The sequence below is a fragment of the Athene noctua genome, chromosome 1, assembly GCF_965140245.1.
Source record: "Athene noctua chromosome 1, bAthNoc1.hap1.1, whole genome shotgun sequence".
In the NCBI taxonomy this organism is placed as follows: domain Eukaryota; kingdom Metazoa; phylum Chordata; class Aves; order Strigiformes; family Strigidae; genus Athene; species Athene noctua.
The window spans coordinates 117,794,138-117,817,660 of NC_134037.1; the positions used below are offsets into that span (position 1 = coordinate 117,794,138).

The window sequence follows — 23,523 nt, forward strand, 5'->3', positions numbered from 1 at the left end:
AAATTGTTTTTCAGCTCAGGCTTAAGGCGGAGGTTGTGCGTGGCTGGGTCTTTGGAAGAAGGCAGGGCAGCTTATTTCAGTTCAGACTCAATTGTGTTATCCTCGCCTCACCACGGAAGTGCTTTGCTGCAAGGTACTTATTTTTATCACTGCAGCGTGTGTCTGTTACCCCTCTCTGCTGTCCCTGACTCGTTGAGCTGCGTCCCAGAAAAGGGAGCTTGATGTCAGCCAGCAAAGGAGGCACTGCGTTTATTTTCAGCATCTCCACAGAATCAGAACAAGGATGCGGGCTTCCTAGCTGATAGGTGTAGGATAACAGGCCTGTTTCATGCCCAAGTTAGCTTTATCTGGGATAGATTCTGCTCGTGTGCTGCTCAGGAAGGGTAAGAGAAGTGATAATGCACAAGGTAGAGTTGACTTTATTCTGGATCTGGTTATTTCTGTGTCTAAATGCAGGTGACACAGAAATAAATGAAATCTGATGGCTTGTGGCAACTCCACTGAATTAGCATGTCGCTGCGTTGTGATTTGAGGGTCACTGCTGGTATTTTTCTAGTGCTGCGTTTCCGGTGCTGATCTGCTCATCTTCATCGGGCGCTGATGAATGCAGGAAGCTGGAAAGGTTGGAACTGTAGAGCAGTCTCATTCCAGTCGTCATCTATACCGTGGTTACTCCATGGGTTTAATTGGAATTAACTCTGATTTCTGCCTGTGTATAGAAATCAATGGGAGGCTTGATGCTAGATGAGGATCAGCTGGTGGATAATGTACAGAAATGTCTCGAGTGGACTTAATCCTCCCCCCTGTCTTTGCTCCATCCTTTGGTGTGTTTGTAGTGGTAGAATCCGCCTGGCTGAGGAAAGACCCATCCATCCCCAGAGCTCCTTGCTGGAAAATGTCAGCCTAGGCATGTGCCATGAAGGAGTTATCATTTTTAAAGACCTTTCCCAGAGCAAGGTGGGTTTTTTTCATATTCTTTCAGTCTGTTGGCAGCTTCCTGTAAGTAAAGCGATTTCTTCCCACCTTTTGTAAAGGTTGACTCGTTCACAAACAGTCTTGGGTAACAGCTGCTTATATAACAGCCCCGAGTACGGCTCAGGTCCCGTCTCTCTGCAAAATGCAGGGATTATTTTGCAAGTAAATATCTTGGAAACCTTCTCATCTGTGGTGGGGAATAGGAGAAAAACAACCCAGCCTTTTTATCCTCGGACCATCTGGAAAATTCATGCCTCAGAGTGCGCGAGCAGTGACGAGAAGGACGTTGTTTTTCCCCTGTGAACTAGACTGATGTCAGCTGCAGGATGTTCCGGTTTTTCGGCCGGACCCGGTTAAAGCCATCGGTCCCCGTGGCCGTCCCCAGGGGCATCGGGCGGGGACGTGCTCTGCTCTCCCTGCTCCCTGCGTCAGTAGGTGGCACCAGGTGGCTTCCGAAGGCTCCTGGAACGACACCGTTTCTCTTCCAACCCAGTCATGAGCCCTTTCTCAAATATTTAACTGTGTTTTTTCTAACTGTTCTGTTTGATAATGGTGAATTGTGCGTTTGCTCTCCAGGGTAAGCCCCTGGGTCCCTCTGAGCACTGACTTGGGAGGAATGGGGTGATGGAGGATGCAGCACAGCCGCTGCTCCGCCCCCAGGGATGGGGGAAGCTTTGGACCCGCGCCCCCGGACAGCGACTGCGCCTGCAGCGCTCACAGCCTCTCCTTAAGCAGCCGTTTATAATGTCCCTCCTCCTCCTGGAGAGGAGGTGTTGGCCTCTTTGATTTAGTGCTGACAAGTAGATGCAAATTCCGGTTAGAAAACGCTGTGAATATGCCAACAGTGTCCGACTGCCTGAAAGAGGAGAAACCTGTGTCAGGAGTTGCAGTGGTGGGCTAAAGTTCTGCTGCTAGGGAGAGTTCACAACAGCGCATCGGCATTGTTGTTGGTTTTATCTGGATAGTTAGTTAATAAATTCCCAGGACCTGTCACAAATTTATCATTTGCATATGAAGAATGAAATGTTTCTTCAGATCATGTTAAAAGGCTTCTGCTGGTCAAATGCTTATGTGACTTTTTAAGCATTTGCATTTTTTCTATCAGAATTTGCACCGTTGTATAAAGGTGTCGAGGCCTTCTTTGCACTTCAGGTTTTTCTTAGCTGAATTATCCGCAGTTCCGTATGCTTTAGCCAACATTCACGGATTTATAAAGCTGGCAGGCTGCTTTTGAGAATAACAATTGTGCAAGTATCTTACTGCACCATTTCCTACATGTGCCACTCTGTAGTTAAACATCATAGTGCTGCATATGTGTATGCAGCAAAGCTGCTGCTGTGAAATCCTGTTGTTGTCAACTCCTTCATTTTTTTAAGAAGGCTTGGAGCATTTGGTTGCTTTGTGAGGGACTGGTTGGTATCTAACTTGTTCTTGAGCTTGTGCCCAGGCTTCGAGTGAAAGTCCTTGATTCATGAAACCACAATTCTTGAGCTTGCATTTTACTGTTTTTTTCCAATACAGGTATATTGTCTAAACTATTATTATGTATTTTTGCTCCACAGAGGTTTTTAAGAAGAATCTGATGGTGAGAAAAGATTAAGAAGACTCAGAATGACGACAACAGTAGCGACAGATTATGACAATATTGAAATCCAACAGCAGTACAGCGATGTCAACAACCGCTGGGATGTGGATGACTGGGACAATGAGAATAGTTCTGCTCGACTCTTTGAACGATCCCGCATCAAGGCCCTGGCTGGTAAGCACTCATCACACCCCCCCCAGCTCTTCTGCTCTGCCTCGGGGAGAGTGGGGGTGCTGCCTGTCTTCAGTGTTTCACCTGGTCAGTAAAGGAGAGCAGGAGCTTCCCTGAGGGCATGGGCATTTGGAGCCATCAGGGTTTGAGGTGGTTGTGTTTGCTGACATCAGTGGGATGTGATGGTCTCTCTGCAGGACGGGCTGATACGGGACGTTTTGCAAATGCCTATTCACATTTCCTAGGGACACTTCTCTGGTGTAGGTGCAGGAGAACACAGATTTCATCCCTGTATTTTGTTTTAATTAGAAGGTTTTAGTTTGAAGGTATGCTGACTCCCTTTCTCCACCTCATCAGTCTCATCAGATACGAACCGTTTTGGCTGTGTATTCAGACTGGGTTTCTGTGATTGGCAGTGATGTTGTTTTCCAGATTTGGAAAAAATCAGAAGGATAACAAAGTTCTGCTTCAAAATACCTTCATTTGAAGGTGCTCACGATGTTTCACCTGTCCTGAAATGGAGGAATCTGGAAAATGGAGATCGTTGTCATTTAATAAATAATGCTGAAACGACTGATCTTTCTGAGGAAGCAGAGCTTCTGGAGTACATGCTGTCTTCTGCTGAATTACACTCTCATCAGCAGAGACATAAATTTGATCTGTTCTCTTTTTTTGTTTAAAACATTTGATAATTGTGTATGAAAGGTTGTCCGTTAACCACATCTGTTTATGCAGCGAGGAGATGATGTCATGTCCTCTCAGCTTGGAGGCATTGCCCTGCAAAGCCGTTTTTATGCATTTTGTAAATGATTTCCCCACTCTTATGGTAGCATGCCCACATTCCTGACCTCTGAACAAAATGCCTCGGTAGCGTGGGACATGCTGTAAGCACAGAAAACAGCTCAAAACACGCTGAGCTTTCTGGTAGTGGAAGTTTAGTTGCAAGGACAGTTGTACACCCAACACTTTATAATGTGTTGAAACGGGTTTGTTAAATGAACTGTCCTGGGAGCAAGGTGTCGTCTGTTCCATTTGTGATTCGGATGAGAGCGCCTGCAGAGCCCGTGTGCCCTTGCCCCTCCGGAGGCCGCTGTGGGAGGGCCTCGGATGCACAACACCCTGAGGTGTCAGGCACAGGTCAGGATCGGGTGTGGAACTGAGCAACAGGGAAAGGAAGGAGTTCAGGCAGGTGGGCAGGGAGCAGATCATGTAACTCCTACTGAGGACAGTGATCGCATCGCCTTACTGGAGCAGCTCGCAGAAGGGATGAGGGTTAAATTTGGCTGTCTTCAGAAGAATTTTAATGACAGCCGCTCTCGTTAGGGCGTGCGTGGGAAATGGCAGGTCAGGTGCCTGCCCTGGAAGGGGGCTGTGCCAGGGGGGCCGGGAGCAGCCTGACTGCTGCCCGTCATGGTGCCGTGCTGGTAGGTGAGAAGAGTCTCCACTTGCTGGTTTTTACAGTTTGATGTTGCTTGAGCAAGAAACTGTATTTTACTCCCACCACATCAGTGGATGTAGGTTATGTTAGATTGCTTGGGTGGGAAGTACTTTTAGCACAAAGCTCATGAGCCACATTCGGGTCCCAGATCAAGCTTTTACTGCAGTTGGTTGTTCCACTTAGTTTTATGGCAAGCAGAGCTCCCCACCTGAGTAATGAATAATAAACATGAAACTCTTATTTCAAGGATAAGTAATGTAAGGAAAGTACTTGAATTATTTAGGTAGCCTAAAACAAATATCAGTGTCAAAGCAAGTAATTCTGCTGAAAATTCAATTCAGAGGCATATTTAGACATCTTCCAAGAGCATAACGTATGTATTTCTTTGTCTTAATAAGCATTACTGATAGTTATTTTATTTTTATACGCTTCATACGTGTAATTCTCTACTGTTAGTGCTGAGAATGCTGTGTGCTGCCAAAACTTGTCTTAGCATACTGCATTGCTGCAGCACTGCTGGAAAGCCTAATCATGGTGCAGGGAGAGAGGGATGAGGAGAGGTTTGTGTTGCAAATCCAAAGGTTAAAGGCTGAGCCGTGCTGCTTCCAGCATCGTTCACCATACATTTTCAGATATGCTGTCTGGTGCATAATCTTCCCTTGCATCTCCCCAGAAAGGCACTTGCAGGCTTTTAACAGCTGCAGCCTGGAGCTGGGATAGCAATAATCTGTGTCATTGTGCTCTGCAAATCAAGACAGGCTCTTTCGGGAAAGGTGTACTCGAATTCAGTGGCTTGTCACAGGATCAGACACGATAATCACTGTGTGAAAGCCTATGGCTGCTAGTGCAGACAAAGCCACCCTGGGTGATACCAGGAGCCTCTTCTGGGCTCTAATGTGTTGGAGAAAAGCTCACTGAAAGCAGGTGTGATATAATAATAGCAGAAAAGCACTCTAGTTAGCACAGCAGCCGATAACCGACATTATTAAAGTGGTCTATATACCGTGAAAACCAGACTGTGAAGGATTGTTCAGGTTTAATACAAATAAACAGTCTGGGAACTCAGCTTTCAATCAGAATCCAGATTTGAAGGGATATGCAACCAGATTGGTTGTTATTCATGTTGAACTAACTCACTCTGCAACTGATATGAGGAGGAGGTAACTGATCCCTACTTCTCAAAGTAAGATATCCCATGGTAGGAAATCATCTTTCACCTGTCCTTGTTCCCTGTGGTCCTTCGAAAGGTCTTGCTGGAAGACTGGGTAATACTACCTGCTCTCTAGAAGCCAAAAAGATATCAAGTTTGTGCAAAATTCTTCATTCACAAATCCTCAGGTGTTGGATTTCGTCTGTCAAGGACCATTAGCTAACAAGATTTGCTGTGCAGAGCTCTTCAAGAAAAAGAAAGCTTTAAGAAGTAGTTCAGTTGTTCAGCAGAATTTTTCACACTCAGTCTGGGACTGTGACATCCAGACATACCGTACTCTCCATCTCAGATGCTGTTTTCAGGTAGTATGAGAATTGTCACCTCCAAAACTTTCAATTTCCTCAATTAGCTAATTCAGTATTTAAAAACGCTCTGCTGAAGTTACTCGCTTTTCTGCTCATTTGTGTTTTGCCCTTTTCTCCTCTGGGTTCACCCCAGTGACCAGAGTGCCTGTGATTCAGCTGTCTGACATAGGAATTAAAAATAGTTTCAGAGGTTTTGAACGAACAGAGGCTTACCTGCTAGGTGCAGGCAGGTGAAGCAGTGCATCCCTTTTTCAGCTCCACCGCAGTGGCTGTCACAGGGCAGGTCCTTTGGTAGTGCTGCACCTGCCTGGCAGGAGGGATGGGGAGAGGGAGGCTGCCCTCCTCCTGCAGATGGCCTGCCTTCTCCCGGCTGCTCTAAGACAAGCTAGGCTTCTAATTCACACCAGAAACTTGCATTCTCCCAGAAGCAAAAGGGGAAAATAATTGAAATTCTTAATGAAGTCACGCTCTTGAAAAGTTTTTCTTTTTAATATAAAGAAATACTAATTTCCGAGGGATAAAACACAGAAAATTTGCAATGGGAAGTGCTGAGTATCATGTGTTGGGCTAGGCTAGTTAGCCCTTTTGGATGCGATATTTGAGCCATTCCCCCCCCCCCCCCCCCCAGCTCTGGTGCAAAAAGTGAAAAGAAAGATGCCACTTGTTGTGCTCTTCAGGTATCAAGCACCTGTGGGTCCTTGCTGTTCAGGGCAGGGTTTCTACTGTTTCACTCTGAGTACACACTAAAGATGGGAAATGTCTGCACAGTCAGAATGAAGTTTCAGGTCTTGAGTCAGTAAAAAAGGATAAAATGCAATGACTTAGAGCTTGGGCAGAGCATACTAAGAATAAGCTCCTGCAGTACATCTCACAAATACCCAGTACCTGGGCTATCTGGGACTTGAACGCCCGTGCACTAATTAAAGTACCAGCAAGTGGTGAAGGAAAGAGAACTCAGCTGTATACTGATGTTTGTAGGTCAGGTTTGAAGGGCATGTGAAGGATTCGCTTGACACTAAACAGAAATAAGAATTTTACAGCAGCAAAACTGCAGATGCATCTTCTCAGTGCTGATGTGGCAGCGTGGTTCTTAGTCAATTGGTTTTGTTCAGCAGCCAAAGGCCTAATGCAGACTTACTTAGGTGAGCGTGAAAGGGCTTATTTTGAAAAATCTCATTTTTCTCAGATAAAAGCTGACAATTATTTCAGCAAAAGCTTTTCCAAATGTCGACCTCGCCCAAGTTCTCCTTCTGGAACAGTTTCTCAGTTGTAGTTTCTAAGCTGCAGTACCTTACCAGAATCGGTAGGAGGCTGGTGTTAAAAGCAGGAGAATCCTTTTGCGTGTCCTGCAGGCGTCAAGGGAGAGAGCAGGGCAGCAAAGGAGCTGCTGGTCACCCGCAGCACCGGCGGGGAGCACCGAGGAGCTGTGCCCATAGCACAGACCCAGGAACAGCTCAGCCACCCTGTCGCTGCTGAGCAGCAACGTAGCCTTTAAACTTGCTGTTGCTAGAGAACTGGCTCTGAAACAAATAGCAAAAACCAGACAGTAAGTAATATTTTGTTCTTGGCATTTTTACTTTTGAAGATCATCAGTGGCTGACCCAAAAAGGACTGTCACTGTATGTCTGCAGTATGTGAAATAACTTTCAGGTAAACGTGACCAACTTGTATTCAGCAATGTCCCGTCGCAGATGTGATTTGGTACAGAGCTCATTGGCATCTCATGGCTTCAGTAACAGAACGGCATTTTTGGTATCAGTTATGCATAGTTTGGGGGTTTGTACTCTCTCTTTAGGATTAAACAAGTAATGTGCAAACTATGTGGAGGTTCAAGTCAGATGTTCTGTAGTCTGTTTAGATACCAGATCCATGGTCCCATGTAGCTTCCTAAGTACAGAGCCACGTTTCTGGAAAAAAGTACTGCTGAACGTACCTTTGGAGTTGTCTGGAATTGTGCATGCTTCTCTGCTTGATGGGTGGCACTTAGGATTACTTAATAACAGAGGGATGCATGAAAGCATTTGCGTCCTGGTGAATAGCTGTCATCTGGCACACACTGCTCAGGCAGGACGAGTGGAGCTGGAAAAATGGGCTTGTTCTTTGGGGAGGGAGCAGGATAGGAGCAGCTGCTGGCAGCCCCACTCTGGAAAGCCTGACAGCTGCAGTCATGTTACGTCTCTGTCTAAATTCCTTCAAGACCAAGCAGTACTGAGCTGGACATACCCATGGGAGAGCCCAGCCTCCTGCCAGCACACGGGCCTGCACTGATGGATCTGCAGGTCGGGGCACTGCTGTGTGTTGGGCTCCTGGCCTGGTTGCAGGTACTGAATCTGCTGCTCATAGCTTCTTGTGGAGAGCTCCAGACACACGGCCGGCCTGAGGCACAAAGGGCTGACTTTGTGCTTGGACAGCAACTTCGTAATTTAGCAAAATCATCTCCAGGAGTTCTGGACTGCAGTTAAGAAGTGATTAAACATAAAAATCCATCTGTACCTAGAGGAACGAGGTGGAAAACTAATATACGTGTGCTGGCTCTGTGTGTGTGCGTGCACGTGCCTGTCTGCTCTTAGGACGTTAGCCGTGAAACGCCCATGCAGGGAATCCCGAGAGCTGGTCCATCTGCTTTATCCTACCCGGGCCCTAGACACCCTGGCACTGCAGGAGCTTCCTTTCAGGGTGTGCTGCCCTGCTTGCACTGAGCCTGGGCGCGAGTGGTGCTGCCATGCCCAGGCTGGCACAGCCCCGCGCGCTCTGCTCTGGTTTAGTTCTCATCATCCGCTCATCACCGCGGCATCAGGAAGGAGTCACAGCATGGGGACATGCGTGTGGGTGCCCCGAGTGCTGAGCTGAGTGAAAGGCAGGGTTCTGCATCGGGTGGAGCAGGGACGGGTGAGTCTGGATGGGAGAGGCAGTGTGATGGAGAGGAGAGTGCTCTGCCTGCTCAGCTGCTCCAGGAAGGGTGGAACACTCCCTGTCAGTGCTCACTCTGAGTTACCCTCTGTGCAGTTAGCAAGAGCTAAGCCAGGCACAGTGGTGGGGCAGGGGTAACATCATGCAGAAGCTGAGGATTTAGGAGGAGACCTACCAGCCTGATGGTCAGCTGGGTAACCTGCCTTTGTCCCTGGGCTTCAGTGAGACCTGAGACTCTGCTGACCTGCACCACCTGGGGGTCCGACCCAGAGTGCCCCGTCATGGGACACTTGAAGGCTGAAAGGACTGTGGTGTTCTCTGCTGTTGAAATTGATGTTATAGGGATATTTAAGACAGAAACCATGAGACCTGTCATTGAAATACTGAGATTGGGTTTAGATATTTTACTGAGTTGTTTCAATAGAAATGATTTATTGTTTATAAAAACTACCTACCAATAATGGCAATGTTTTATTTTTTAGTTTTACATTATGACTTTTATCAGGGATGAGCTTGGCTGTGGATGCATTTCAAAACCTAGTCGTGAGCCTGTAATTTAAAAGAAGTCTTTCCACAAAAAATGCGTATGCAGAAGAGAATGTTCTCGTCTCATGTCTTTAGCATCTAACTAGCGATGTTTCTGTATTTATTTTATTTATTCAGCCAAATCTGCAATGTGCCTTGCATTTTTCCTTCTATTTGTTGCTTGGATACTGCATGAAAGCACTCCCTGAAGTATAAATAATGTCTAGCAGAGCATATTGTGAAGCGAAATTCAATACAGGATTAAAAAAATGTTTACTAATTTCTGTTAACCTTGGAGCTCTTCTAATGGGGAAAAATTAGTGATGAAATCATTCTCTCCAACCCAAGCTTTGATTCTTATCTTGGGGTAATATCCTGGAGAGATATAAACCCAGATTGCCTTGAGACTAATTGGCTTGGTGGGGAAGAGGCAAAGAGAACAGGAAGAGGGATGAGGATCAGACAAGTAGAGAGGATGATGAAAATCCACTTCCAAGTTCCACTCTTTTAGTTGCTGGAGTTCTTCCTAACAGTCTTGAACTCTTCTAGTGAGCAGTGCAAACACTACTATCTTTTTGCCAACCACTCTCTGTATGTGTATATACTCTGAGGATTTTTTAAGTTTTGCTTCCTTTAAATGTTATTAAGCCTTTAAGGCAGATGGGTGTCAGACGTGGCCAGTGTTTGTACATATAAGTGTGTAATATATTTATTCTGTACAGTATATAAAAATGAAATGTGGTTTGCTCTGGAATAATAACTTCATGAGTTTCACACAGTGAGTACGTGTCAATTGATCACTAAGCATTTTTGCAGAGATATGCAGTTCCCAGATGGGGAAACTTTGTGGGTGAGATTTGATGAAAGGTTTTTGAAAGTAAACAAACAGATGTCTCTTTCATGTTGGCTTTAGAAATCAGGCTTTCAGCTCATGTTTCTGCGTCTGCTATTTTTTTTAAAAAGAACCCAAAACTTCCAACAATTATTTTTCTAACATTTTCCTTGTCTTACTTTGAATGAACTGCAGGATCAGCGCAAGCCTGTACTACCTTGGCTTTTCTGGAACCTTGTTGCTTAGGTATAAGAGGATCTAAAATTTCGTATGGAGCCCAATTAACCTCAGAGGTTTCTAATTTAGTGGCTTGAGCTCCTCCAGTTACGGAACTAGCAAAATGGAGAGGTGCTTCTTTATTCCTCTCCCGTAAACTGACCACATGTGAACGTGGCTGGTCACAATTGGGATGTGTTGGTGAGCATTCATACAGTTCATGTGCTTTCTGTTCTCGCTATGTGAAGCAGGGGAAATAGTAGAAGTAAATACTCTGGTTTAGGGAGATTTGTAAAGATCAGTGTGCTCTGCTTGTTTTTGCCCAATTTCCATTTTGCTCAGGAGTAGCAGGAGATTGAATTTTCATGCCTCAGTGGTTATGGTGTAGCAACAGTGCATATTCTGTGTTCATGGTGAAACTGGAAAAAAAAAAACAACAAACAAAACCAACAGTGCAAAAGGAAGAAAAGAAAAAAGAGGTTGGGAATCTCCTTTCTTTCTCCCCTACATATAAACATAGATGCAATTCAGGTAGAGGAGGAAAGGAGGGATGGAGAGGCAGTGGAAGTAATTCCAGCTTCTAAAAAAGCACATTAAAACCCATAAAAAATAATTTTCTGGCTAAAAATGAAGAAGTGGTTTCATGCCAAAATTTCACAGAAAATTAGTATGTTAAGTGCATACCTGTGCTCCATGCTGGATTTGAATAGACTTTTTGAGGGTTATTCATCTAGGTCAGGAAGCATTGGGGCCACAACCGGGCCACAACCAAAAGCTGGGGATGTAGGTGCTACAGTTCTTCAGGGCTGTCTTCCCTGCTGGGATGAGCTCACAGGCTGGGGGAGGCAGCACAGTTCAGCAGATCCCCTTTGGTTTGGGACACAAACCAACCCCAGGGCTGATTTCTTCTAGCCAGGAGTGTCTCATCACGTGGCTCTCCTCTGGGGGCATTCCTGGCCAGTGTTCCACAGCTGCAGTGAGCAAGGACATGCTGTTACAAAGTCATGTCAACTTTCTTGTTAATCTGGGACTTGTGTAAACTGAAACCTGAAACTGGGTGGAACTGACCCAGTTTCAGTAATAAATTGGTATTCTGGCCTGATTTGCAGAAAGATTCCCAAAGGTTTTGTGCTGCTTTGGTCAGGGACGTCACAACCCCCAGGTGTATCTGGAGGCCAAAGCTGGTTTGTGCCTGGGACTCAGCATGGAGCTGCTGGAAGGCCACCCTGGACGTGGCTAAAGGAAAACCTGGACACATCCTCTGTAATAAAAATTTTTGTCCCTTGCATTTTAACATGCCCCTTTCCCTTGCCTTTTGATTGCATTGGCTCTCACAAGCCCATGTGAGTCACAGAGAATATATCTGGACAGGACGGGGAGGACCAAATGCCTCGGTATTTGCCACTGACCTAGAATCCCCTTTAAACAGGAAAATTGAAATAATTTTTGAAATTGAAATGTTATTTAAGACAAAATCTGATGGTTTGTTTGTATTTATTTCACCTTCTTCTGAGAGAATTGCTCAGTACTGCAGGAAATGGCGGGTTTGTAAGATGAATGGTTCTGTTCCCACTCAGACTGCAGGAGAGGTAATTAAGTTGGCACGCTAATTTCTGCTTAGTGTGTGGGCTGCTTCCCTCTGTGTTCCAGCATCACAGATAGAAACTGGAGGGAAAACAGCTCGCTCTTCAGGGTTAACATTATGCAAATTGTCAAATATGATATAAAAAGCAATTTCCTACTACATTCTAGAACAATCTGCAGCAGCGACCATCTTTCCTTGCCCTGTTGCACGTGTAGGGAGAGGTTCTGGTTTTAGTGTGTGGACGGGGGTTATCAGCAAAGTAAACGTATGCATGAGTTCTCATTTCTGAACTGTGGTGCTGAGGGGATGTGTAAGAACTTTACCCTCTTTCAGGAGAAGAGCAAATGTTATATGATTTCTGTGGCATTTTAGATTTAATAAATCATCCTTTTTATCTTGTAATTTTTTTCTAGTTAGTCACCAAGTAGAGAATTTACAAGAGCAAATAAGAGTAAAGAGGAAAGACAAGGGTGATGATTAACCAGATTTGTAATTATTGTAAGCTCTGGTGTGCGTTCTGCTTCCCATTAGGAAGATAATTGTTTTCCGTGGAGTTGTAAAATCGCCTCTTTCTTTGAGGACACAACAGTACAAAGCATGCATTTGTTTTATGGTACCCAGGGAACATTCTGTACGTGGCTTTCTTGGGTTTTCATGTAGCATTAAGTGAATGTATTTTGAGGGTGGGTCTGGTTTGGACACTGAGTGCACTGCACGTCCTCTCTTCATTGTGGACCCAGTAAAGGCAGCCACTACTGGCTTGGTTGGTGGAAGATGGTGTAGTCTGATGGGGCATTTCTAGCTCTCTGAGTTCTAGCCAGGCTGTGTGAGCAACATTGATGCTGCACGCTTACCACTTGCTTTCTGCACAAGTTATGAACTGGATCCTTGGCCGGGAATTTCTCACAGGGTTTTTGTCTGTACTTGTTTTGAGAATATGCTAAGCTTTTTCTTAAGGGATTTCTTTTGGGTGAGAGAAGTGGTAGTTTTGTTCAGTCTTAGAAACACTGATGATTAGGGATTTGGATGGTGACTCTGCGAGCTCTAAGATTTTTCCTTTGTGGTCGGAGCTCATTCACTCCAGCAGCAACTTTTAGAACCATGTAAAGACAGATCCTGAGACAGATCCTCTTCTGTTCTGGGGTAAGCACCTGCTTCCAGATGTTACTTGTACATCTGTAATACCACTGTAATCAACCTCTGGTTCTCCTTGAGGCTTGCAGAGGCCTCTAATCATGTCAACCAGTTCACACTTTGCATTATGGTTAAGTGATATTAAGGATAATCACTTGCATTTTTATTTACTTTTAACACATACACAAGTAATGCAAGCTATCATTACCCGTCAAGTACTAGGGAAGAGGTACAATTCAAAGAATGCAAGCAGAAATTATTTCACAGCTATTGGAAAAAAGTGAGAACAAAATTTAGAGGGGGAAAAACCCAGCAAAGTCCTCCCTCCTGGATATACTAAATTTAGTGTATGATTTAGCCCTGATTTTCCTCCAATGCTGTAATCAGTGGTGAATTACGCCACAGACAATTCCAAGCTGTGTTGATTTGATAAGTTGCACTTGGCCCAGTGTTCAAAAATCACCTTATCTATGGCTTTAAAGCAGTCATTCCCCTCCATAACGTATTATCTAATTAGTACTGTCAAGGGCTTAGTTAATTAGAGAGAGACAGAGAAAAGGGCTCGGACTCAGGTACACAGGAGGGCTTTGTGCCTGGGGGAGCCTCAGGATTGGTTCTGCCCATCGCTGCACCGCTGTGGTAAACAGGCCTCGGGTTTGCTAATTTGGTGTCAACAGCAAATGAATGTCTCGGGATTGATGGGACTCAGATAAAAAGGGGAACTGGCAGGACGCCCATTGTTAAGGAGCCTCGCTGCCATGCGGTGTAGCGTTTCACAAACACAGACGGATCCCCATTTTGCTTTGCTCTTTCTCCACTGAATTACACCAACCTGTGAAGTGGAGCCTGCAGAACGTAGGCAGAGGCCCGTCAGAGCAGCAGCAATGCCTCGGTGGGCAAGTCAGCAGGACCTGGCCCTCGGGGCCATCCCCAGGAGCTGACACCATCGCTAGCAGCCTGTCACATCTGTTGTACCCCACTGCCAACCTGGGTGGCAGCTACAACGGGGTCAGAAGCACGGTGAGTGCTGCTGAGTCCTGCACCAAATGTAGGGATCGCTCCTCTCTCTGTCAGACCTGGAACCAAATAACTTCAAACACAGATTCTTCCCTTTTCATGCAGCTTTCCCCCTACTCGCTGTGTAGCCTGCGCTGCTCCATACCGGCTGCAAATCCTTCTCTTTTTAAGGTAGCATTTAGTACTACTAGGCAGGCCAGAATTGCAAGGGACAGAGAGGGGACAGGGCCACAAAACCCAAAAGCCTACCTTTTGTTCAGTATTTCTTGGGAAGGTTAAGCTTACCAGATTCAGCTGTCCCACTGGGGACAGCCCAAAGTATAAATTCATGTATGTGGTGTTAATGTTTTATGATGGTGTGGGGAAAGCCAGTCTGTGTTTTATATGGGTCAAAGCCAAATGCTTATTTCTAGTTTTTGGTGTTGTGCTTTTGTAATATTTCTACTTCTGAATATTTTTAATAATAGCTATGTGCATTAGTCTGTCACCTGCCCAAGGTGTTGGGAAAGCTTTCAGCTGGGGAAAAGTTCCTGGCTTCTGAGTTATAGCCTTCACGGTGTTAAAAATGCTCCAGGTCTGCTGTCAGTCACTTGGACTTTAGTTTTACCTCTGAGCTTGCTTAGCAACACCTGTTTGCTCAAGGTGGGACAGTAATGAGCTGATATGCCTGCAGGTAGAACCTGGCTGCCTGCCTGCTCTCCAGGGGAAGGGTTTCATTTAATTATAACATAGGTCAAGCAAAGCTGCTGTTGGTAGAAAGCTGCCGGAAAAAAAAATTGTGACGGAAATAAGCCTGTACTTGTGTGCTGGGTGAAACGTGCTCCTTGAGCTTGGGGGGAGTTCGCATTTGTGTGCTAAGGGCTCGGCTTACTGCGCTCTGCCCCAGTGACTTTTGGGGCCTTTTGGATTTTTGTGTTGCCCTTTTTTCCTCCCACCCTAGGTGGGAAATGCCGTGGCTGCAGCCACCGCGTGTGGGTCCCTGCATGCTGAACTGAGGCTGAGGGGAAGGTTCAGCAGGAGGGGGCAGCGACAGGACAGGTGCTTCCTCAGCTGCCCCTATGGACCCTCGCTTTCTGCCCCAACACCGTCAGCTCTGGCTGGGGCAGCTGAGCACTCTGCGGTGGCCATGTGTAGGTAGGGCTGAAAAGAATGAAGCCAACTCTCAGAAATGTTTTGGGCTCTGCCTGAGCTCTGCTGTAGTACCAGGAGTCTTTTATTGATACGAAGGGGTTCGCTGAAAAATGCCATTACAAAACCTTCTGTGTCAATACAATAAGCAACTCTGGACTAGGGTTGTGTTGTTTTAACCATAGCTAAAAGCCATAAGTATTTCAAGCGTATTTATGACATCGGGAGCCATGTGCCAGGTGTTTTCAACAGTCCACAGGTTTTTGGAAACCCCAGCTTCACTTAAGAAGTGTTGCCTTCCACCACTGCTCCCTAAGTTGGCAGCGTTCACGGTTGGACTTCTTGCACGTCTGTTCCCTGGTGTGTTGGTAGTGGCTGGTTAAGTTTCCACCTTAGGCCTAGGGGGAGATAGGGCTGCAGCAAGCCAGTGGGAGTGGACTAAGCTTCTCCCACAGAAATTGTCCTCACATAAATTACTATGTGACTAAAAACTTGTGGAACGACAGTATCCAAACAAAGGCAACATTTTGAAATGTTTAATGAGGGGATGGAGTGGGAGGGGAAGAGAACATGGATTCTGTTGGAAAGGAATTTGGAAATGCAAGAAAAGAAAAATAGAGAAAACATTTGTGTGAACACGATCAGCAGTTTTAAAAACGAGCAGGCAAATGCTGTGTCCTGAGAATATGGATGTGGAATGACCTTTAAATTGTGTTTAGGAGTAAGTGAGGGCTGGGCGCTGGTGGCCCTGAAGGAAACCTGACATCCTCTGTCTCCCACCGTCTGTAGGAGCTGAGGGCTGGTACTGAGCCCTGCTGCTGCTGCGGGGCAGGTTTGTGTTCTAGCAGGGTGTTGAGGTGCCAGTCAGAGGCAGGGCACCCTTCTTCACGTTACAGCCCTCCCCCTGCAGTGCACAGCCCAGACAGCCATTAATCTTGCAGTAATACCCAGCACGCTGAGCGGTGGGCAGGGAGCCACAGACACAGGAGATGTCAAAATCCCCAATATCAACAAGTAACATAAAACTAAGCGACAGGAATTGGCTGTTTAAAGAAGGTTTCCACAAAGCCTTGGTTTGTTCCCAGCGGGCAGGAGCGTGCATCTTCCCGCGTCCCTCGGTCGCCTGTTGCTGACTGAGTGCTCCTGTGTTCCTTGCTCAAGCGAACGGTCCCGCAGATAAATGCAGTGCCCTCCTTTTCATCCGATAGTAATCTGAGACTTTTCCGTTACATGAGGCTCTGAACAAAAGATTGTAATTCCACCGGCTGGGCTCAGGAAGATACCACCTCCCGCGGCGGCCGCGGTGGCGGGTGGGGAGCAGAGGGCTGGGGACCCCGCTGCCCCCCTTCCCCGGGCTGCCGCCCCAGCGGGCCAGCCCCAGCACTGCGTGAGGCGCCCGGCTCTGCCCCTTGGCCCTTGGTAGGGCCTCGGCTCCCTCCCCGCGCTGCCGTATGGTAATGAGTGACATCAGCCCTGCCCGGGCGCTGCCGAGGATATCACCGACCGGCGGCGAGGTCGGAGGTGTGCGCGGCTCCCGGGAGAGCCGCCGAGGCTCCGCGTCCGCCTCCACGCTGCTGCTCCTCCGGGCCGAGGCCCCGCCGCGCCGGTCGGTTCTGCCAGAGCCACGTTCGGGTCGTGAACCGGATTCGAGCGCTCGAAAGTTGCCTGCGGTGGAGCGGCGGGGGAAAAAACAACCCGCCAGAGAAACCCTCCCGGTGCTTTGAGTCCGTTAGCGACAGCTCCCCGCCGCCAAGCCGCACGGCTGGAGTTTGAACCGGAGCTGTTCTTTACGGAGGGCTCAGCCAGAGCCTTCCCTCCAGGGACTGCAGCCAAAGTGCTGAGGAAGCTGGGATGTACTTGGATGTATGGTAGAGAAACCCGGGGGTCCTTTATGCTGCGACTCGTCGTATCCCGGTGTTACCTGTAAATGGAATTACAGAAACCAGCCGGTATGCCCGGGCCCTTGTCCCCAGGATATGCGGCTCAGGTGCAGTACAACTATAACCAGTTGGAAGGGAGATTCAAGCAGTTGCAAGGTAAGGCTGTGCTGGGTTTTTTGGTAGGTGTTGCTATGGCATGATCCCTGTAAACATGTTAGTCTGGGCTTGTTCTCACTGCAGCAAGGTGTTAATGACAGAGTCCGAAAGCGGTGCTGCACGAACACGCTTTGTGTTCTTTTAAGAGATACTGAGTGGCTTTTATCTCTCCGGAGGTGTCCTCGGTCTTACAGGACCTCTGAGCCACTCAGCACTCCAAATGAGTGCTAAACCACACCAAGTCTCTTAGAACAATGAGGGGGAGAGTGAGGAAGTGGCCTTTGTGTTTATTTTGTCCTTAAACAAAATACAGTAGTAACTCTGGAAATTAATTGTGAAATCCTAGCTGGTTCGGGTGCAGTTTGCAGTGCGAGTGAGAGCCCTTTGTAACTCTGTGCACGGTGGCTTAACCTCTTCAACTGAAGAACAGTTGCATAATTTCCAAACAAATTAGTTTGCTTTTGTTGTAGAAGATCTTCGAGAAAGCATTCACGTACTTGAACATTCCCACCTTTCTTCATTTTGTATTGCTCTGCTTTCGGAGAGGGAGAATGTCCTTTAATGTCTTTCCATTAAACACCCTATCTGTGTGAGAAAACAGATGTGTCTTTTGGGGAGTGGTGGTGAGCTCTCTGAAGGGCAGGCCTTTGACCTGTGCTGCCAGCCCAGATCACGAGCAGTGCTGTTAGGAGGGTTGTGCCCAGCACCTCTCTGCCACAGACAGGGTAAAACCAGCGCTGCTGTTTCTGTGTGAGCCCTGTCCCGGGGATGAATGAACTCTACCACTGCAGTTTCAAAATAAAAAAGAATTCTTAACCCAAACCAAACCTCCTCCTCCACTATATCCATGTGACTCCGTAAATAATCCCAGAGCAGCCTGAGTACAGTGAAGTTCAGCCCTTCTGTGCATGTTTCTTATTTTGCTCTGGCCTGTGCCACAAGTGTGGTCCTGCGGTTTCTGTCAGAGAGGGAGGAAGAGCCTGGTTAGTGCAAAGAATGTGCCTATTTGCTGGCTGAAGGAGGGAGGAAAAAAAAATCATTCATAATACTTTGTTTATCTTGTAAACTGGCTCCCAGTAATGGCTGCGTACTGGATATAATAAGATAAAATGACAGCATCTTGAACACTGGCAACACAGACATTCCTCAGGCAAGGCATGGAAAATCCAGGCTCCAAACGTGCACACGAGGGAATATGTTAGAGGCTTTATCTTGGACATCTGTCAGATCTTGGGCTGCGGTACTTGCTTTAAAAAGAACGAGGTAACTTTATGGCAGGGGAAAAAAAAATACTGGCTCACGCCTCTTTCTTTCTTGGTTAGGTTAGCAGTCTAAAGAAGGCAGATTTTATCATTTTCAGGGTCACTGCTTCAGGAATCCATTATCTGTGTGTTTACATCACACTGAAAGAGGAAAGCAGACCACAGTGTTGAAAGCACAGAAAGTGAGTTTTCCCTTCGGTGGAATGCACTGTGTAGACTTGAGGGGAAAAAAAAAAAAAAAAATTCGATGCTCTTCCTAAATATCCTGCAGTTTCCCCTTACAAAAAAGATAAAGCAGAGTGAATTCTCCTGTAGTTGTAAGGAAGGACCTTGAAGTAGCCATCCCATAGCTGTTTACTCACACTGCAGAGGAGGTAGACAGGCTTGAAAAATAGTGCTGCCGATGATCTTGTTCAGGGTGGAGCTGAGGTACAGGAAACGTTTTAAATTACGCACTAGATACTCCATGAAATGCTAAATAACCATACAAAATACTCTGTGCTCTGAGGGGAGTGGCTTAACTCTGCTGACACAGAAGTTGTCTTTCTTAGGATTAATGGCTCTTTGTTTGAAGAATATCTAAAAGCCATTCATTTGTATTGTAAAATTTTGGGATGATTCTTGTCCTCTTGCTAGAAGGCTCTGGTGAAAATGTGGGGTGTTCTGTGGCACTGGGCATGGCTCAGTGCATCCAGCCAGACTCAGAACCAGCAGGGGTGAGCTGAATGTTTGTAATACTTTAAAATTTCAAATGTATCACCAGTTTTATCTTTTTTTACTGTGGAGGTGTACAAACAAATAAGAGCAGGTACGTTTCAAATCTTCTTCAACATCTGGTAAAAAGTACTTTCTGAAGATTTCCTGCCTTGTTTTATTTTTGTGTTTTCCCCCTTTATGACTGTGTTTCACCCCACTTACCTCAGGTAGGAGGGCTTTCTACAGCAGCACCATTCTTGGCACCCTATAGGGCCTCTACTCATGGTCTCCCCCCACTGAATTTGCCCCTCATTTTTCACAGTTCCTGGAATTTTCACAGCTTTGCACTGGGACACAGCGAGGTAGTGTTCAGATCTAGTGAAGGTTGGGAGTTTTCCTTAAAAGAAACACTTGGGAACGTATTGTTTTGACTAAAATAACACGGAGCAAGTGCTCAAGCCCTGTACGGAGCAGAAATGTGAATCAGCAATGAGTAGAGAACAATTCTCCCTGATCTCCTCTCTCCTAAGAGACAATACGTTAGATCTGGCCCTGGCAGCTTCACAGGGGAGGAAAAGAGGAGCCAGCCTAATTCTGCCCCAAAATGCTTAGAACAAAGCCAGGTCAGATCCTAAGTGATCGCCTAGGCACTCCTACATTCCACCTCTTTTAAATGCCTTGAAGTGATGATTGTGAGGAAACTGTTGTTCGACTTGATGCTGATTGTGGAGCTTTGAAAGCAGATTTTCCAGCATTGTGCCAGTGGGTTGTGAAGCCAGTGCTGCAGGTTGTGGGGCTGCGCTGGAGGGACCAGCCTGGCTCCTTCTGCTGCATCTGGGAAAGGTCACCTTGGAGGAGATGCCAGGTCCCACTCACCTCGACGGGCAGGAGTGGAGCAGGATAGGGCAGCAGGCACTGCTAGGGGCGAATCCAGGCTGTCTTTGTGCCCGAGGAAACCCTCAAGTCTTGTGCATGGTAATCGAGAAGTTCATCGTACTCAGTCCTGGTGCTCGTGAGAATGTCTGCGCAGGTGTGGGGAGAAAAATGCTTTAGCAAGTTCTGTTTCCTTTATTAAGTTTCAGTAAGTTCTGATTATGGTTAGTTTGCCCAGTCCTGCGATGACGAGAGATGGTATCAGTGGTTGCTATCATGTCAAACTTAGATGTGGAGTTGTGGTTCTCATGGCTGCTTGTGCAGTGGAAAGGGATCGTGTTGCAGGGCTGGAGTAGCTCCTGCAAGTAAAGGCAGGACCCCAAAACTCGTTTGTGGAAAACGCCTTGCCATGTGGACTGTGCAGGGTACATCAGTGGAGAAGATTTGTCCTGCTCAGTTGAGGAATTAAATGCAAAGCAAAGCAGATGTGTGATAATTTTAACCCATGGCCATCGCCTGTGCTGCGTTCAGGCCGCGAGATCCTGCGGGTTGGCTCGGGGCAGCTGTGGGAGCTGGCAGGGGTGGGGAGGGACATCCCTGCGGCTGTGTCCCCTGCCACAGCCGAGGCAGCCACCGTCAGTGCCACCAGAAGCTGCTCAGGCTCCTTCCCCCCTGGTTTACAGGCAGCCTGCTCTTTATTAACGTTCCTGTCATTTAGTAGCTTGGTGCCTGCTCTCAGCTCCCGCAGTGTAATTGGGCAGTTGGGTCTCAGCTTGAAGGCTGGGCCCCGGGTGTGAAATTTCCAGTGGTCCTTACAAATGTAAACCCCGGGGGATGGGGATGAGCTGGATGTGGGATCCTGATAAAGCCCCAGAGCAAAGCCAGCTTTCAGAGGAGCTCTGTGGAACCCTGCCCTGTGGTACCTTTCCATCTTGTTTATTTTTTCAATGTTGCATTTCAGACTGGAAAATGGTCATTTTTAGTGGGAGCCTGATGTGTTTTGGTGAGCAGGCTGCCTGGGAGGAAGTGCCTTTGCTTTATTACTTCTTCTGAGCTGTGTTAGAAATACTATGGTTTGAAAAGCTTGACACCTAATGTAGTGACCGCTGGAATAAGCCCGCAGGAAGGAAGGCTGAGCTGTCTTTCCTGCCAGAGGTGTTTAACCTGGCTTTAGATCAGTTATAAACTCTGTTTCGTGGGGATGAAAGACTTGATTGTGGCTACGCAGCACTACCCACACCAGAAAACAAAATGCAGTTGTGTCAGTATTTCAGGTGTCTGGGGCAAACCACTCACTCCCATAGCAGTGCCCTTCAGCAGGGGAGCTCCTTGGCTGTGTGATCCTTTGATCTGCCACCACCCAGGTAGGTTTGGTCTGGGTTCCAGTTTGTCATAGAAAGAGAGACAGGCAGTTTCTATTTTTAAGTGGTCAGTGATAATCGGCCGCAATAATTTAGATAGGATGCATAGATTGGTTCCCATCCAGGCTACACAACAGCAGGAAAATTATCCTCTTTGTTCTTCTTCTGTTCTGAGGCAGAGCTTCCCCACAGCTTTTCCTGCAGGAAAATCTTACCCCCAAATTCCTGCCTATGCCCAGGGATAAGCAGGTAGCTCCAGTGTGAACAGACAAGTTTGCAGGAGTTGCTGGAGCACGGTCCTGCGCTAGGGCAGTGAGATCTGCTCTGAAGTTACCTGGGTGCCCTTTGAAAAGTCGGTTTCAACAGCTGGTTTCCTTGTTGCAAGTTTTACCTTTTAAAGGATTTCAGTCTCTTGCTAGCAGTGACCTGCATAGCTACAGGCGGTGATTACTGAACTGTAGGACATCCTACTTTGTCTACCAAATTGGTCACTGGCATTTCTTGTCATGGTAATTTCTCTTAAAGGTGAAATGGGGGAAGGCTAAATTTCATTCCAGATGAAACGTGTCTGGTTTACATGGATTTTTTTTTTTTCTTCCACTCTCTCAGATCCATTGAAGTTGCAAATGTATTCATGTTCCTGTGGCAAATTTTGCTTGTCTGCTGTCTGCAACCATTCCAAAGTCTGTGTGTGTCACAGCATCCTTCAGCCTTGGGGCTTTGGTGAACACATGAGCACAAGCTACATGGTTGGAAGCCCTGTCAAATTTGCAGTTTTTAAATGATCTTAAATGCAGTGCTTTGAAAGCGCGTCTCTGTGATGGCTGGACCCTTACTTTCCCCAGTGTAAAGATTCCTCCAAATATATCTGAGTCCCAGACTGAGTTTTGAGGCATTGTAGCCATCTGAAACAAAGATGGTAATCAAATATTGGTGAAAAGTCTTATGTGTGTAGAAATTTTTAAACGTGCAGGTTATAAAAGCCATCTGGCCAACTAATTGAGTGCATAATTTAGGAATTTAACATGGAGGAAATGGCCAGGGAAATGTTGCAACTAACCTGTCCAGGTTCTTCTTTAGAGTGGACATTTGTAGCAAATCACTTGCTAGGACTGGTATTTGTCTGCTCAGAAAACCAACTGGTCAAATTCTATTTTCACATCCACTTGCAGCCCAGAGCTGATACAGAGGATCCCAGTGAGACCAGACTTTCTCAGAGCCGCCTTATCATTTCTGCCCTTTCCACAAGAAAAAGCCCACAGTTAGATTGTAGAAGTTGTGGAGTGGCACCCAGACACATTTATTCCTAGTCCTAAATATTGCAGCAGGGCACGGGGAGTCTGTGTTGCATGCCTTAAATTGGGAAGGGCCAGCCAGAGAGGAAAGCCATGTTTCACTGCCCGCGCATGTTGTCTGTTTATTTATTACACATAAACTATCTAGCCTCTGCACTTTTAAAATTCCTGCCTAGATGATGTATAGCAAAGCTGTGGAAGACGGTGATGCAGAAGGTTCTGAAATAGTTTTGTCTGTGAAGGAGAAAATTCAAAAACACCCAGCAACTTAAAAAAAAGCATTCAAAACTTTTGCTCCTATTCTCTCCCAATGATGATACTAAGAAACCCCCACAAGCCTCAGTGAGATTTTGAAGAAAACAGAAAGTTCTTGTGCAAGACTTTCTTTCAGAATAAACATTGAGAAGTCAAGTCTAAGGTTTTCTTGTATTTTCCCTGTTTTAAAGAGCTGTTCAGGACAGTATGGTAACTCCATCTTTACTGCGAGGTAAACTCTTACCATGATCTTGTGATTAAATAAGGACTAAGAAATTTCTCACTGTTAAGAGAAATAAACCAGAATTTGATAATTCCATAGCTACTGAAGACAACCTTTTGTCCCAAGTTCACACTTTCTCTTTCCAAGAACTCTGGAATTTCTTCTGTGTCTTCAAAATTTCCAGAAATTTACCTTTTCTAGTTGTGGCTTTTCGTACTTGTGAAGATGGAGAAGGCAAGTTAAAAGAGAACAGGGCAAGATATTTCTGCTACTAATGGTCAGTGTTGGTACAGCTGAAAAATTAAACATTTAAATTGGATTTGGCTCCTGGCTGAAATAACTGTGAAAATCTACAACTCTGAGCTGTTGCCCTAGGTTTTTTGTAGTCTCTTCCTTTTTAGATTGTGTTTGTAATATTTGTTTTTTAACTGTGTGTATAAGAAAATTTAAAACCAAATCTCTAGGCTCTGGAGCATTTTGTTTAAAAAAAA

At 46.2% G+C, this 23,523-nt stretch overlaps 1 protein-coding gene across 4 annotated transcripts in view; it reads left to right on the forward strand.

The window, feature by feature from the left end:
* Nucleotides 1–23,523, forward strand: part of SPTBN1 (spectrin beta, non-erythrocytic 1) — a 130,170-nt gene that overhangs the window by 37,393 nt on the left and 69,254 nt on the right. For 3 of the 4 annotated variants that reach the window (XM_074903533.1, XM_074903347.1, XM_074903443.1), the window contains exon 2: nt 2,538–2,734. In XM_074903533.1, coding sequence (XP_074759634.1) covers nt 2,587–2,734 — 148 coding nt within the window. In that variant the 5' untranslated portion in view covers nt 2,538–2,586. Of the gene's footprint in view, nt 1–2,537; nt 2,735–16,529; nt 17,068–23,523 lie in introns of those variants that run through there. The other variant, XM_074903620.1, reaches the window with a different exon arrangement.